The sequence below is a fragment of the Thamnophis sirtalis genome, unplaced genomic scaffold, assembly GCF_051295495.1.
Source record: "Thamnophis sirtalis isolate CommonGarterSnake01/CBP01778 unplaced genomic scaffold, rThaSir2_p1.2 scaffold_8, whole genome shotgun sequence".
Classification (NCBI taxonomy): domain Eukaryota; kingdom Metazoa; phylum Chordata; class Lepidosauria; order Squamata; family Natricidae; genus Thamnophis; species Thamnophis sirtalis.
This window is the reverse complement of record NW_028261388.1, coordinates 78792627-78810128: the sequence shown is the minus strand read 5'-3', so window position 1 is coordinate 78810128 and position 17502 is coordinate 78792627. Positions and strand designations below refer to the sequence as shown.

The 17502-nt window shown below is 36.7% G+C and overlaps 1 protein-coding gene across 10 annotated transcripts in view; it reads left to right on the top strand.

Moving 5' to 3' along the window:
- The window catches only part of CTNND2 (catenin delta 2), a 468899-nt gene that overhangs the window by 125927 nt on the left and 325470 nt on the right, over positions 1 to 17502 (top strand). For all 10 annotated transcript variants that reach the window (XR_015697560.1, XM_087721965.1, XM_087721966.1 and 7 more), the window contains exon 3: positions 3600 to 3712. Coding sequence is in view for 9 of the 10 variants with exons in the window: in XM_087721965.1 (XP_087578091.1) it covers positions 3600 to 3712 (113 nt within the window). In the remaining variant the exon portion in view is untranslated. The remainder of the gene's footprint in view (positions 1 to 3599; positions 3713 to 17502) is intronic.

Genomic DNA, 17502 nt, shown 5'->3' with positions numbered 1-17502 from the left:
GCCATATCAGTTCCCAAACTATCAATGATAATGTGACAGTGTGTGTTGCTTTAACAGAAGTCTTTTGAAGTCTATTCTGCCTCTCCATACTTCCTCTACGTACAGCAAAAACTTTTAAGCAAATAATTTAGTAGTAGAACTAGGATTGCGAAGCAGTTTCTTAATTTGTATTTGGCCATGTTTGTTTATTGAATTAGCTAGATTTAAATGCATCAATGGAATATGAATATAGATGTGTCATATTATGATCTATGGGAAGAGACCCTTGTAATTTAATAAAAAGCAGTTCACTTGTTTGAAAGGAAAGCTAACTTAGTTTTATTTTTCTCTTTTACAATAGCACTATGGGATCAAATCATACAAGAATGTCAACAAATAAACATTCATCCACCGTTTCATTAATTAAACAAATAAAAGTTGTTGATGGCAGCCTATGGATTAGGGAACAAATTAAAACATTCCAAACATTCCAACTAACTGACTCTTCCAGCCACATGGCATCACTGTAGCACACAAACCAATTAAAGCCCTCCAAAACCTCCCGAATGGAGGATGAAAGGGCTACAAGTCTTCAGAATCATAAAGAAAGGTACAGGAGGAGCAGTGGTGGGTTTCAAAAATGGTTCGAACCTACTCTGTGGGTGTGGCCTCCTTTGTGGGAGTGGCTTGCCGCCCATGTGACCGGATGGGAGTGGCTTGCCACCCATGTGACCAGATATGAAGATGCCGACGACACTTGTCAGAACCACCATAAATTACCTCACACACAGCGCTGGCATGCATAAGAATAGGATGTAAACTTGTTTTTTAAAAGGCATCTTTGGTTTACGTTAAAACAACTTCAACACACGCAATGTTCTGATTGCACCACAAACGCAGTAGTCATCCTTACCTTTCACAGAGGCACTGAGTTTTATAAATAGGAGCATGATAGTGTAGAATAATCATATCCAAGGAGCAGTGGTGGGTTTCAAAAAAGTTTGGAACCTCTTCTGTAGGTGTGGCCTGCTTTCCGGGTCCACTGGTGGAACCTCTTCTAACCGGTTCGGTAGATTTGATGAACCGGTTCTACCGAATAGGTGCGAACTGGTAGGAACCCACCTCTGGGGAGGAGATAGGAAAAGATGGAGGAGGAAAGCGAAAATCAACTCAAAGATACATGGCAAACACTAATTTGCAAAAGTTTCTCAACATAACAATATTCGCTGTCAATAGAGCCAGGGTCATTGGCTTGATGTGAGTGAGTGTAAAAATTGATTGATCCTAAAACCTTATTTTTTAAAGAAATTTCATTTAATGCAACATATAGTATTTTTTAAATATATGTGACTTGCTTTACGTGTTCTGATGTTCCTTCTTTTTCTATTTCTAATTATCTCCAGCAGGCAAGAGGGGCCACTATTCCATTGTAGTTAAATTTCTAGGCTATTTTTTTTTCAATGACATCATTTTGATACTGCCTTATTGTAATAGTTATTTTCTTCATTGCATTGTTGTCTGGTTCCTACAAATTTGCCTAGATGCAACATTATTATGCTAAAAACAAGATATAATTTGCATAAAACTTTCATTATCAAAAGAATTTTAGAAACAAAATCAATGAAGCATGGCTTGCTGCAACTGAATTAAATTTCATGAGTTTCTTAATGATGAACAAGAGAGAATAAATAAAAAGAATAACTAAATTTCTAATAATTGCAACAAAGCAAAGATATTTTTTCATCCACCCAAAACAAAATATTATTTTTACTTTCTGTACTTCTTACTGCTGCAACAGTTGTAGGATATACTGAGAGATGTGATCACATACTGGTCATAATTTTAAATATTTCTGAATTAATTATGTTAACATAAATTATTAACTGTTCTGGATAGCTAGTTATAAAAATACAAATGGTGTGTTTTTTCATCCTTATATGGCATGTATGTGTATGTATTATTATGTATCACTCTTGTATTCAGATATATTCATATAGATGGTTAAACTTCGACTAACTTTATTGTCACTTTAAATGTACACAAATCGGCATACTTTAAAAAGAAATTTCATTGCATACGGGGGTCTCAAAGGGTCACCATCTCCAATATAAATGACTAAATAAATAAATAAATAAATAAATAAATAAATAAATAAATAAATAAATAAATAAAGCATGTACCCACCATGGACGTGCAGGCAGGGGAGGCAGAGCCTCACCACTGTCATCATGAAAAGAAAAAAAAATGTAAAAGGAAAAAGGCTGAGCTAGTTGCTGCCAGAGTCACCGCGGATGACTCTGCTTAGTGCTTAACTGTTTAAAAAAGCCTCTAAAAAAGCGCCCTCTACTGGAGGCAGCAGGAGAACGACGTGCCTCATATAGTCTGACTTTTTATGACCACTCGAGCAGAGTTAAGCAAGGGTTAAAAGCTGAAAAATTCCTGATGTAGATGAGGCACCTCGTTCTCCTGCCTCCTCCTATAGCGGGCGCTTTTTAAGAGGCTATTTTAAACAGTTAAGCAGAGTCATCCATGGTGACTCTGGCAGCAACTAGCTCAGCCTGACCTCAGCTCTTGCCTTTTTCCTTTTACATTTTTTTTCTTTTCATGATGACAGGCAAGAGCAGAGTTGAAATCCTCTCTGAAACAGCTGGAAAATGTATTTGTGGGTCGGAGGGAGGAGGAGGAATTCAAAGTTCATCCTCCTGGTGCAACTTTATGTGTGTGTGTGTCTGTCTTTGTGTGTGTTTGAGAGAGGTGGGACAGAGGGAGGAAGGAGGGGAAGGGAGAAGAAAAAGAAAAAGAAAGAAGGAAACTTATTTAGCAAAGGAGAAAAACAATGCTGTCACTTTAAATCGGAACTGAACATGCCTGGCTGTGGAATTCTGGGAGTTGAAGTCCACAAGTCTAAAAAAATTGCTACCTCACCAGCCATAAACCTCACCGAACGTCACGGTACACACATATATGACACAGGAAAGCAACACAGTCTAGTTTGAATGTATATATGTATGTGGAGAGAGAAATGAATCTTGTGAGTTTACGAGGCAGATGGCATAGGGAACAAAGCTGTTACAGAATCAGGTAGTCCTGCTAGAAATACCTCAAAACCTTCTCCCAGAGGAGGACAAGAGAAACACATTTATGTGTATGTGTAAGAGACCGTGTGTGGCTATAAAATAAGTGAAAGTATTGAATGTGTGTATTAGAAGTGTGATATACTGAATTAATCTAAATTTCTGGGTTTGTATTAACCAGAAACTAATAGTTTGCTGGGCCGACAAAAAATTGTTAGGCTCAATGTGTTTGGCTAGCTTGTGTCAAAAGAACTCCGCAAACATAAATTAGCAATTCTGGAATGAGAAAAAGGATAATGAAATGTATTGTAATTCTAACAGGAATGAAACATAAATCTTTCCTTTTTTTTATCAAAACTTATCCAGCTTTTCTCTGAACAAAAACCATAGGCATTTGGAATATAATAGAAAAATGTGAATAATATTACATTTTAATAACAAGGATGTATATTGGGATTGATAGATCTTCTTGGGAAAGCTTAATACGCATGGTCACTATTAACTAACATTTCAACTGATCATAAACCTCTGTATTTTATCTTCCAGGAGTTACAGTTCGAGAGGCTCACACGAGAACTTGAGGCTGAACGTCAGATTGTTGCCAGCCAGCTGGAGAGATGTAAACTTGGATCTGAGACTGGAAGCATGAACAGCATTAGGTACTTAATTAGGATGGTTTCGTTATGTTTGCATAATAAATTGAAATCGAAAATTGATTGTACTGATCATCCCCTTGTGTATCAGAAGGTGTCTAACATAGCAGTAGAGCGACATTATTTTTAAGTTACATGATGTGTGTTAACCTGATAATGAATTTGAGCAAAAACTGATAACAAAAACACACAGCGTGAAAACTGGGGTGGTGATGAAATGCCATGACGTATAAATCTGCTAAATTTAGTTCCTTAAAAAAAAAAAAAAAGAATGGGCAAAAATCAATGTGAGAAATAAGTCCAGTGCTGTAGAATTTGAAAATGCAGAGTGCTGCAGGTAATTCGCTGCCATACAAACATAATAATATTTTTTCTTCGTTTTTCAATTTGATCATTTTAATCAAGGAAATCTTTGCCTTAAAATAACTGTACCGTGAATTGTTTTGATTTTCTCTCCTGGTACTTTTTGCTAGAGAATTGTCAACCTTGAAATGAGTCTCATGATTATAATTCTGCTACTTATTTAATTTTTAAAGATCTAGAGAAATACAGATAGTCCCCAACTTACAACAGTTCATTTAGTGTTCGGTTACAACAGCATTGAAAAATGTGACTTATGGCTGTTTTTCATACTTACGACCATTGCAGCATCCCCATGGTCACATGATCTGTATTCAGACGTTTGGCAACTGATTCATATTTATGACAGCTGCAGTGTCCCGGGGTCACGTGATCCCCTGGTGCAACCGTCTGACAAGGAAAGTCAATGGAGAAGCCAGTTTCACGTAAACAACCATGTTACTAACTTAACAACCTGAGTGATTCACTTAACAACTGTGGCAATGTCATAAAATATGGCAAAACTTGCTTAACAAATGTCGCACTTAGCAACAAAAATTTTGGACTCAATTGTGGTCATAAGTCAAGGACTACCTGTACGCATAAATTAATGAATTTGTGTTGGTTTCTTAGACTGCTTTTTTAGTGCATGCACAGTTGGAAGTACTTAATTTAGCTTAGGTGACCCCATAAAAACTAAGCAGAAATGGGTGTGGGAATCAAGAATGCCAGAAGGAGGAGCTGACGTCGCAATGACACGACGTGCGATCTTGGAGCTCCAAGATCGCAGTTGATGCTTTTGCTGCTGGACGGTCATTTGGACCTAAACCATCCCGAAGAGACGGTGACAGGGAAGAGTATGTCCTGCTGATCTCAGGGACACCGCAAAGTCCCTAATTGATCCAGGATAATCTCTTTTTGCTGGCGACAGCAGCGCAGCCATTGAAGCAGCCGAAGTTGGGACAGTTCCGGAATGGGAGGAAAACGGAAAGAGAAAATGTGTCCATCTGGTGAGGAAATATTATTATTATAAAAGAGTCTACCCCCCCCCAAAAAAAGCTAAATTAAATTTGAAAACAGAAAAAAACAAGTGGTGAAATTAAGCTACATTAGACAGTGTGTTATCCTTTTTTTAATTTTCTTTTATGGATGGAACTTTTGCAAATGTTTCCTATTCTTTAAATTGAATGGATTAGTTTTTCTTCTTCTACTTTTTATATTCATTTTTTATACCTATGGATTAAAATATTTTTCCTTATTTTTATAATGCTGGATTGAATGTGGTGTTTTTTTGTGCTCCATTTAAGAATTTTGTTTTCTTTAAGCCTGGAATATAAAGAAGATATAAAAGGAATACAAAGAGGGCTGTAATAACAGAGGGAAAGGAAGTAACACTGCCACTTGGAGGCTGAAGGCTTGGAAGGCTTTGAAATATTGTCTTTTCTTTTTTCTCTTTGATCATTTGACTTTGCATTTCAGCTTGTTTACAGAGAGTGATAGTGAGAAGAGCATGGGTTGTTTATACAGGTACTCTTCGGGAGTATTGGCAGCTGGAGTGGAGTGGAGTGAAAACAAAGCCTTGTCTTGAAAGATTATAAATGAACTTGCTTTAAATTTAATAAAAAGTTTTGAATGCCAGTGGCAGTGTTTACAAGTTGGAAGAATGACGCAACATGAAAAAGAAACCTTAACATTTCAAAAGATTATGTTTGAAATTCAAAAATTATTAGAGGTAACATAGAAAACTGAGAAGAGATTGGAGAACATAGATCCTAGAACAGTAAAAGTTAATGGAAAAATTGAGGATATTCATCAAATGAAGAAAGTGGAGGTCAGAGTTCTAAAAATGAAGGAAAAAATAAAGAGACAAGAAAGTTGTTGATACTGACAGTGAACTGAGAGTGATTGGAAATGGAAAGAGTGGAATATGGAAAGGAGAGATAGATGGACTGGGGCTCTACCCCAGATTTCAAAGTATAGAAGAAGAAAAGAGAGAAGAATTGATGGAACTAATGAGAGAAATTTTGTCAAAAGCACTAGTGATAACCAAAGATAAGCTGATCGAAGAAGCAGATGGAGGGTTTCGAGCTTATACAAGATATGCAAAAAGCAATAAGTTGTGAAGAGAAGTCCATACAAAACTTACTAACTTACTAAATAACCAGAATAGAATACTAATGCCACAAATGGCAAGAGACATAAGACTGCACTATTACTGAAAAGACACCGGTTGATGTAATGAAAGCTTATAATAAAAAATTAAGTCAAATTTAGTTAAATTTAGAGCATTATGTATAAAATGAAGTGATAATGGATACAGTTAAATGATTGATTGATAATGATAATAATGCATATATATGTATTGGTTTGATAAGAGGAAATTTGATATAAATTGCAAATGGTGACTACGAAAGGAGGTTTAGAAACTCTGTTATTAAATATAACCAATTTTTATTTAGAACATGTTATAAAGATGTAATGTTACTGGATTATATTAGGAAGAGCTAATGGAATGCCATTATGTGGTTTTGCTTTAAATGTGGAATATTTTATATAAAAGGATGTAAAAACAATTATAGTCAAATGAAGGTTGAGGTATGAATATATGTGTGTGTGTGTGTGTGTGTGTGTGTGTGTGTGTGTATGTATATGTATATGTATATGTATATGTATATGTATATGTATATGTATATATATATATTAGAATTACAACCCCTGGAATGCCCAAATATGGGAGGAAGATCACTACTTCCATTCTCTGTCCTTCGGCTCGTCACAACAGACCATCCAGACAGAAACCCAATATTTTTACTGTTGCCTTTTTGTTACATTTGTTGTATTTGTGCTATATATATTTGATTTAAAATATATGATTTGATGTGAATTGTAGGTGATGACTGTGGAAGGGATGCACGGAAGTTTTTGTAACACACTTTCAACAATTTGTAATGGAAGATGGTTTTGTGTTTTTTTGTGTGTGTGTTTTGTCTGTTTTTATTCAAAAAAATTATTTATAAAAAAAATGCCCATCACTGGCATTCAATATACATCTCATAGCATATAGCATATTTTTAAAAGTTTTCAACGTGAGTATTTGCTTTGAACAGAATATTGCCTCTAACATTCAGGGATAATTTAAAATGCATTATTTACAAGATAATAGATTTTTCTTTCTTTTAATGCCTTCCACTTTATATTTTACAATGGATAGATAATTAAGAAAATAAATATATTTCCATTCAACCTGTATACAAGCTCCATTCTATCTCCTTTTATGCACTACTATGGAAATGTACAATGCTACAAAAGAAAGTGCAATACGAAGCAAATTTGATAGAGGAAATATCCACTTTAAATTCTGCAGTTTTCATAATATTCATTTTTAAAGGTTGCCTTTAATTAGATTGAATGGGATTTGAACTTATTTATCACAGGAAAGAATGGTCTTTTCAGCCGTGCAAAAGCAGTAAGGGACCCATCCTTAGAATTTAGGATACTTTGATAAATGTTTCATATATTCCACTGCAGCAAATATTATATTGGTATAAAAGAACACATCCTTAATCTCATATAAAATTTTTATAGCATCTTTCACAGCAGTTAACTATTCAGACTCAGATTAATTACATAATATCAAGCTGATTCTAGGTGCTTTTTGTTTTATTGCAAACTTTGAATGGATCACAAGAGTATTGGATAATCAACATTAACCTATTCACTAGTATTTTAGTGAAAATTTTATAATCTATGTTAAGTAATGATATAGGTCTGTAATTTTTTGGTTGGCTAAGATCTTGATCTTCTTTAGGTATCAGGGATACGAAGGCTGTCTTCCAAGATGGGGGTACCTTCCCTTCCATTTGGATCTTATTAAATAGTTCCTTAAGGGGTTCTACCATTTCTAATTGTAAATTTTTGTAGTAAGCCGCTGTCAAACCGTCTGTACCCAGTGTTTTCCCTACCTTTAGCTGTTTAATTACCTGGAGAATTTCCCCCGAAGTTATTGGTTGATTCAATCTCTCCCTCTGCTCGTCTTTAACTATGGGTATTTTTTCTTTATCCAGGTATCTATCTATATCTAAACCTTGTATTTTGTCATTCGTGTCCAATCCCGTGAAAAATTCACGAAAGGTCTTTTGAATCTCATCCTGTAGTTTCGATATATTGCGAGATTTCTGTTTCTTCCTAATCAGATATGCTAACCATCTACCAGATTTGTTTGCGTTACAAAAAGTATTTTGCATATAACAAATTAGTAGCCACCTGGTCTGACATCAGCATATTAAATGGCGCTCTTAATAAAGATCACAAGAGTATTGGGTTAAGGATCTCCTTCGACCGCTACACTTATTTGACCACTGAGTATATATATATATATATATTAGTTTCTGTTAACGTTGCTCTTGCATTCTCGAATTTGGAAGCATGTAAAATTCACAGTGAGATTGTATCAGGCACTTGGGAGAAGATGGGCTCAGTGTCATGTCTTACTCATTTGTATGCTGCTACAACCTTACACATAAAGAAAATCAGTTACCATGGGATTTGGTATTGGAGACTCTGAATCAGAACAAAGACACTCTAAGGCAATTACAAAGAGCTCCGCTGAATGGTTTCAAGAGAGACTTGGTAGCGATTTTCCAGTTGAGGAAGGCTTGGAAAATCATGAAGTATATTACTTTCTTCCAAAAGAGAAAGAACAGAAAGTGATAATTTACTCACTTTAATGTCAAAAGGACTAGAAACTTGTATAAAGGAAATTTTGCTGTAAACCCTAAACAAGAATTTGGATATTAATGCGCAAAACATGTTAATTAGAATCAATTAAAAACAAATCATTTTATACCTGGAGGCAAAAATATATAGCAGAATGACATTTAGTTTCCCAAAACATTAATACTTCATATAAATAGATCAGGAGTAACTATGAAGAACGATCAGTACAAATTTGAAGCACATGTGAGGGACAGCAAGGATAAAATCAGAAGGAAGTCTTTGTGTCAGATAGAAGTGTGGATGTAGACTTGAAATTCTAGTCGCATTTATCCAAGTGTTTTTGTTTTTAATACAAAGAGGATCTGTTCCTTAGAAAACCTATAGGACTGTGCTGTACAGTGGCTACAGAATTGCTATATAATTTCCTTCAGTTGTTTGTTCAGGAGATGGTAGGAAAACATTGAAGAGGCTAATGGAAAGTGAAATTACACCTCACTGAACTTTTATTTTACATTATGAATGATCAAAGTCAGTTTTAGACCTCAATTCTCGCCCTATAATTTCTGAAACATAAATTCAGGCCTGGCCTGAACAAAAAAAAAATTATTGATCATTGTTAATTTTAATTCGATTTTTTTTTTAAAAAAACGATATTTTGTCAATTCTAATTGGGTTTGTTTGGGATATTCTATTTTGTTTTTTAACTTTTGTATTATGTGTTTCTTTTAATGTTGTACGCCGCCCTAAGTCCTTGGGAGAAGGGCGGCATATAAATCTAATAAACCTAAACCTAAATAAGGGTGTATTTTGCATTTATAACTGTACATTTAATAAAGTAAGCAGCTGTATATTAACAAATGTAATAATACATTTAATAAAGTAAGGAGGATTACTTTCAGCTGCTAATATAAGGAAAATTGTTTTTTTTAAATGTTATTTTGTTTTGTTTTATAAATAATGTTCTGTCCTTTTTTCAGAAACTGAAAGTTCCAAATTTTCACCCTCTTAGCAACCTTATTAAGTTGATTAGAATGAGAAATAATGAGGGCTTGCAAGGCCATCGCAGGAAAAATTAAGGACATTTGCTCATATACTTCAGACAGCAGATTAAGCCACTTTTCCTTCTTCCCACCCAGTTTGACAAATACATATTAAGAAGGAGAGAAGGGAAAAGAGAGGAGGAAGGAAGGAAGGAGAGAAGAAAAAGAAGAAAAGGGGGTAGGAAGGAGGGAGGGAAGGAAGGAGAGAAGGAGAGAAGAAAGGAGGGAAGGAAGGAGGGAATGTAGGAGAGAAGGAAGGGGGAAGAAAGGAGGAAAGGAAGGGGGAAAGGAAGGAGAGAAGGAGAAAAGAAAGGAGAGAAGGAGGGAGGGAAGGAAGGAGGGAAGGAGAGAAGGAGGGAGGGGGAAGGAGGGAGGGAAGGAAGGGGAGTAGGAGAGAAGAAACGAGGGAAGGAAAGAGGGAGGGAGGGAAGAAGAAGTAGGACCGTTGTAAGATAAGATGGATCTATGGGATGTTAAAAAAGCAATCTTCAAGTATATTGTCAACAGTAGGGAAAAATTGTTATAAATACATATTATTAATAACAAAAAAAATACATATTAAGACAAAGATTTGGTCTGTGCCTGTGTTTTTGAGAGAGTTTCTGTGCATGTAGATGACACTTTCATGCTCTTAAGTTTTTCTTCCCAAAATTCATCAACCTAGCATTCCCTTTAGATGACCAAGAGGACAAATGAAGCAAGCATTTGTTCCAATGTGGAAACAAACCAGCTGTGTTCTTTAACAATCTTGTGGTAGCTGAAACAAAATCAACTGTACTCTACAATACTACTGATATTGTGCAAGCAGAGAGTCTGTGACTGCCTTTCAACTAGTGCAAAATCCTATTTAAATTCTTGGAAATTAAAATACTGTTGAAGATGAAGAAGACTTTAATTTTCAGATTATGAAAAATCCTTTGGATGATGACCATAAAAAGCAATATAGGTCATCCTCCAGGCATGATCACAATTGGGCTGGAATCTTGATTGTTAAGCAAAGGAGCCATTAAGTAGGATGTCATGTGTCCTATTTGCTTCACAACCACAATTGCAGTGGTTAAGTGATCATGTGGGTCATTAAGGAAAGCACTGGCAAGAGGCCTGGTCTTATTCTTATTCTCAATACTCCAAAAATGCAAGTCATTTGTAATGAATGGAATTGAAGGTAATTCAATGAACAAAATAAAGGAATTGCTATGTCATCAAGTCACCATTATTTTATAATCTTCTTTGCTTCCTTTGGCAATAATTTATCATCGAATGTTAAACGTAATGTTTGATGAGTATCATGTCAGGTCATAATATATGGTTTTGTTATGGAGCATATGTTTTACAGCTTGACACAAATAACTAGAAAGGATACCTAAGAATAATAGAGGGAGGGAGTGAAAATTACATTGCTGTAAATTCTTTTTGTGCAAAACTTCTGGCAATATTTTGTTGACTTTGTAAACAAAGTCATTGTAAGACCAATAATGGGTAATAATAACAGTCAAGATTTAATGACATAATGATAGCTTCTTCTGCTATTGCACCTTAAAGTTATAGCTGAATAAGAATGGATATATGCTTGAAAATATGTTTTTGTGTGTGTGTAAAATACACAAATTCATATATGTAAAAAAAAATATTATTTACAGAATTTGCTGGAGAAGAAAAGATGTTACCATCTATGCTGTTTAACTGTTTAACTGTTTATTAAATTTATAGGCCGCCCAATCCCGGAGGACTCCGGATGGCTTACAGCAACAGAAATTAAAAGAAATTAAAAACAGATAAAACACAGCAAATTTAAAAAGGCACAACATGCACCCAATCTAAACGGGGCTGGACCTCAATCCAGAGGTCAACAGCCCCAGGCCTGCCGGAATAGCCAGGTCTTAATAGCTTTTCGGAAGGCCATGAGGGTGGGTAGGGTCCGGATCTCTGGGGGTAGCTCATTCCATATGCTTCCATATAAGGCCTTCTGTGGATAAGCCAACCCTCAATTTTTTAACCAAATGTGAAAAATGTATCATCAGCAGATAAGCCGACCCTCAAAATGTTTTGTAGTCTTCAATTTTCACAATTGGTTCGAATAGGTTAATCCACAGATGATCCATCTTTCATACTATTTTGGTTAAAAATGTCCGAGTCAGCTTATCTGGGGATGGACATATCTGCAACTACATATGGGATATGCAGATACTTTAAAAATACTTTTTTTATTGAATATATTTGTGGATAAACCAATCCATGTATAGCTAATCCAATTTTGGATGCATTTGGGCATCTTAGAACTCTTGGCTTTTTTATGAGTATATATAGTATCCTTCTTTGTATTCAATTATCCTGTATGTTGTAGGTCAGAGTTTCCCAGTGTTTCCTGCTTTGCAGACTGGCAAGGAAGGAGAGGGATGATTCTGCGCAAATGGATGGCAAGCATGTCCATGCAACTCTATTTACATGAGTGGTGTGCCTGCGTGCCTGCTACTCACTTAAATTGAGCATGCTTGCTAGCTGGCCATTCTCATGGGTTGAGAGGGATGCCATGTGGTTGGACTAGTTAGAATGTTGATTATTTCTGAGATGTTTTGATGTATGGTATATTCAGAGGTGGGTTCCTAACAGTTCGCACCTATTCGGTAGAACCAGTTTGTCAAATCTACCGAACCGGTTAGAAGAGGTTCCACCAGTGGACCCGGAAAGCAGGCCACACCTACAGAAGAGGTTCCAAATTTTTTTGAAACCCACCACTGGTCCTTGGATACGATTATTCTACACTATCATGCTCCTATTTATAAAACTCAGGGCCTCTGTGAAAGGTAAGGATGACTACTGCGTTTGTGATGCAATCAGAACATTGCGTGTGTTGAAGTTGTTTTTAACGCAAACCAAAGATGCCTTTTAAAGAACAAGTTTACATCCTATTCTTATGCATGCCAGTGCTGTGTGTGAGGTAATTTAAGGTGGTTCTGACAAGTGTCGTCGGCATCTTCATATCCGGTCACATGGCCGGCAAGCCACTCCCATCCGGTCACATGGGCAGCAAGCCACTCCCACAAAGGAGGGCAGTATTCCTCATGCACTTTAAGGTGGCAACTTACTTCTTTTGAATCTTCTTCCCCAACATCTTTAACGCACACTATATATTTCTTTTATAGTGAAAAACATAATCTCACTTCTGTCTTTCTGACCAATGAATATTCTGTTTAATCAGCAATAGCATTGATGTGATCTTTTTTTTTAATCCTTTATTTTATTTTCTTTATTTGAAGAAAACAATCTCTGCCATTTACTAACTTAATTTCTAAGGTCTTAACTTTAGCTGTTGCATTACAATTGATACCGTTTAATGTAGTGAAGTATATAGATTGGTCAGTTATAAATATTTCTTGGTTTTAGTTCATACAGTAATTCTTTTTTGGGAGGGAAATCTTGGGCTTGTCGAGCATCTACGGATCCTGTTGTGGCATTTGATGATTTCAGATGAAGGATGGCAGCTTGTTGCTAACAGTATGATCTCAAATGAAGGTTGGAGGATATATCATCCTGTTCCACATTCACTCACAGCTCATTTAGTGCTGTATTTGTGCCAAGTGAGGTTAAGGAGAAACACAGTGATATACAAAAAAATATAAAAGCAATCATTGTTGATAATGTTGCAGATGAAGATGAATAGTGCGACAAATAATGAGGAGGTGGCAATTCGCCTGAAATGATTACATAGAAATCTGGGCCCTTTGGGAAACAAGAGATTTAATACACAAAATGGTTTATGAAGATAGCAATACCTGCATCTTCTTGCTGGAAAAGTTGCAGTACGGAGACAAGAGATGATGTTATTAATGGTCAATGCATCTGAAAAATAGTTATGATGCCAAACATTGAGAAATATTGAATATGTTGCTCTAGTACAGCAATATTGTATAACCATTTCGACTGTATCATGCAAAATTCTATTAAATGTTTTATTTACTACAGTATGTTTTTCCTGCCAGTGATTTTTATTTGACAAAAAGGTTCCAATTAATAGCTATTAAAATATATAAGACTACAGTTTGAGTTTTGAAACAGGTTTCTTAAAGAAAATACACAATCTTCTTTTAACATTATTAACACAGGGGTGTACTACTATTAGGAGTGGCATATCATAAACCATCCTCTGAAATCAGAAAGGAACACGAAACACGGAGGTGAAACTCAGATTAAGTTAATCTGTCCTTAAGAGGAACTGTTTATGTCTGGATTCAACAGCCCAGCTACAGGAGAGTTTTGGACTATATCAAAACTGTAAATAATACATCAATTTAATGAGAAAGCCCTTTGGGAAGCCTTTGAAAAAATGCTTTCTAGCCTAAAAGTGTAAATTAAAAGATAAAAAGTTGGATAAAATAACAGTGGTTTTAAATCAACCCAAAAATGACACTCAGATTTAAGCAACAGCAATTAAATCAGACTTGCAACCAGATTATATTAGAGTCTAATTCTTTATTGGCAGATTTTAAGGAGAAGGGAATGGTTTGAAAATTGAAAGCTTGTTGAAGAAGGCTGAAAGGAGCAAGAATTCTAAGGACTGGGAAATAACAGAATCAATGCGTGATGGACTTTCTTAAGAAGATTTATGGAGATTGGGGAATGAACTTATTATATCTCATCACAAAACAATTATCAAGAGAAGTCATTCCTGTTAGATCGGGTAAAGGAGGCACACAAAGGCTTCAGTAACAACAGCTCTTTATTGCAAGTCAAGTAAACATCTGGCTGGAGATTTTTAAAGGGATCTGTCAGACCTCTTGACCAATGAGATTCAACCTCTGTTCCCGCAGGAACAGAGGACTTTGGTGGAAACCTCTTTCAGTCTGTCAGTGTGTGTGTGTGTGTGTGTGTGTGTGTGTGTGTGTGTGTGAAGTACCCGTGGTTCGTCCATGAGGCCAATGTTGAGAAAAGACACGGACACGAGCTTTCTCGGGATGGAGCCACCCAGATTGGGGGTCTGGGAGCCCCTTTTATTGAGATAGGACAAAGGCAGGAGGAGCAATCAGCATGCGATTTAAGACAGCCTGTCAAACTACAATTGCTAATCTACTGCTCAGGGAAGTTCTGTCTATATATGGTCAAATCCTGAGCATCGTTGGGTAAGGCACATCTGGAGCGAACTATCAGGATGTTATGTTATGAACTATCAGGATATTATGTTCTTTAGGAGTTTGTTTTTTCCTGTGTGGTTCAGCGTGGCTGCGCTTGCCCTGTTATGCACTGGGTCATGGGTGACCGCCACACCTACACAAGGAGTTATATGACAACAGGGGGGGGATATCTAACAATTTTAACTTGTAGGAGGATTCTTCGAACACAAATGCTTTTGATATATTCACGCTAGAGATTAACTATCTTGTGGAAAGAGATGCAGTTAGTTATTGGGGAAGATCCCAGTTAAAATCCCAGGAAAAAAATATCATTAAGAATCAATTGAGGCTATTTGATCCTGGACAGAACAGAAATAATGATTATGGTAGAAGCTGTTGTGGACTTTCTATGAGTTAAATATAATAAATTGTTAGCAGAAGACTTTGAAGTTTAATTTTGTTGTTGGTTTTACTTGTTAACTTTTCCCCCCATAAACCAGATAGATGTCACGTCAAATTGGATTGGTAAATAGAGTTATAGAAGTTCATAATTTATGGGCCTGTTTTGCAAGGGGGAGAACTATTATTCTTGAAATATATTTATCAGTATTCAAGTAGAGCAGGCAGTCTGTGTGTATGTGTTTTATGTACTTTTTAATGTCTTGTTTAGTTTATTTAGTTTTTGTATTTTTGGAGTTTGTATTTTGACATGAATAAAATAAAATAAAAATAATAAAAAATATTCCTCTATTTATCTTTAGTAGGGGACCAGCAAGCTTATAAACTATTATGCTACTGATTTTTTTTTATTGTTGCTTTATTTCTTCCCCTTTTGCATGAAGTGAGGATGTGGGACTTTAAGCAAGCAAAGGAACAAATTTGTTCCTAGTTCTTAACTTTTGCTCAGAGCTACCAATTACAACACACAGACAGCTTGTGCTATAAATTCAAAGTGTTTATTATGGTCATACATTTGTTATAAAGTAACAAACTCTCTGGAAACTCAAAGCTGCCTGTATTGGCAGACATCGTATTTCATTTTTTGCAAAAGAGATGAGAAAGACAATTCTAAGTTCAGGAAGATCCGAGAATAGCCAATTTGCTGTTCAAGACAATCCAACACAGCATACAAGAAGAGTGAGGTAGTAAATTATAACATTGTTTCCTACAAAGAGTCGCCAGAAAAACTCTCTTCCCTATACCTTGATTGAGAGAATCTCACTTCTTTCTCAGCTTGACTTCCTCTTCTTAATTTGCAGTGTGCTGTTGGCTTTGGATCTTCGTCATGCTGTGGGTCAGCTCATGCTGTGGGTCAGCTGATTCAGGTGTGCTCTCTTCCCCCTATTGCTGGGGGCAGACTGAAACTCAATTTAGCCATGCTCTTTAGATTTAAATCTGAACACTCAGACTCATCCATAGAAAGTTGTTCTGATTCCCCCTTGACGGCTCGTTAACAAACGCAGACAAACTTAAAAGGAAGGCTTTACTTTATCAGTTTTCAGTTCAAACTGGCTTCGAGCCCAGAAATAACATAAACTTCACTCTCCGATAAGAATTCAAAACAAAACTCTTACAAGCAATATGCACTTCTTCCGAAGTCTTCACGGATCAGTTTACAAGAAACACCAAAGCACTTGTCCAAGTGTAACAGGCAAATCATGATTAGTAATCAAACAATATTTTACCAAACACGGAACACAGGAAGGAACGTTGACTCCAGCGACTGGGGCGTGGCAGCATCCCTCCTTTTATCTCCAAACTTGCTTCTAACCACTCCCAGCTGCATACTGAATTTTGTATCCTGAAAAAGCTCTCAGCAGACATCTGCTGAGTCACAACAGAAAGTGTTCCCCACACTAGAGAGGATCTGAACACAGGCTGTGCAGAGAGGCCCAGAGACAATCCAACACATAATGGCAGGGTATAAGATGCAGACATGAATAGCATATACTAAACCAAATAGTTTGTGTATAGACACATGTTCTGACCCCCACCCCTCATTCCACACCAAAGCACACTCCGAGCCAGAGATAAATTACAGCATTTAATTAACAGACAGACAGGTCCTTGGCAGCAACCCAGCACAGACAAGCTTGGGCAGCAATAAACACAGATAAGGCTTGGCAGCAATCCAGCCTGCCAAGCTCATACAAAGTTCTTCGACATTCGAGTCTGTGTTGACTTCTGCAAAGAGGGGCGTGTGCACAAGTAGCCTTTTTATAGTCTGGAGAGGAGCCTAATGACCACCAGCTGAGTGCAATCACCTCCTGTAATTGCATAATTGTTCCTGACGCCTAGTAGCTCTTTGATGGCGTGCATCCAGGAACAACTCACTACTGGCCTCCGGCTCACTCTCCCTTGTATCCTCCCCACTGGTCCAAGGCTCAGGTGCCTCCTGGTGGCCAACCAGCCTCTCTGTGCCCTGCTCAGAGACAGAACCCTGTCCAGGGTCCTCCACATCCTCCAGAGCCGACTCAGAGGGCCCCTCGCTCCAACGGCACCTGCTGGGCCACAACAGACACATATATTCAGTATCTGGCTATACCCTTCCAAGTCCAGGTGGGAGAATCCACAGAAGATTGTGGAGAATAAG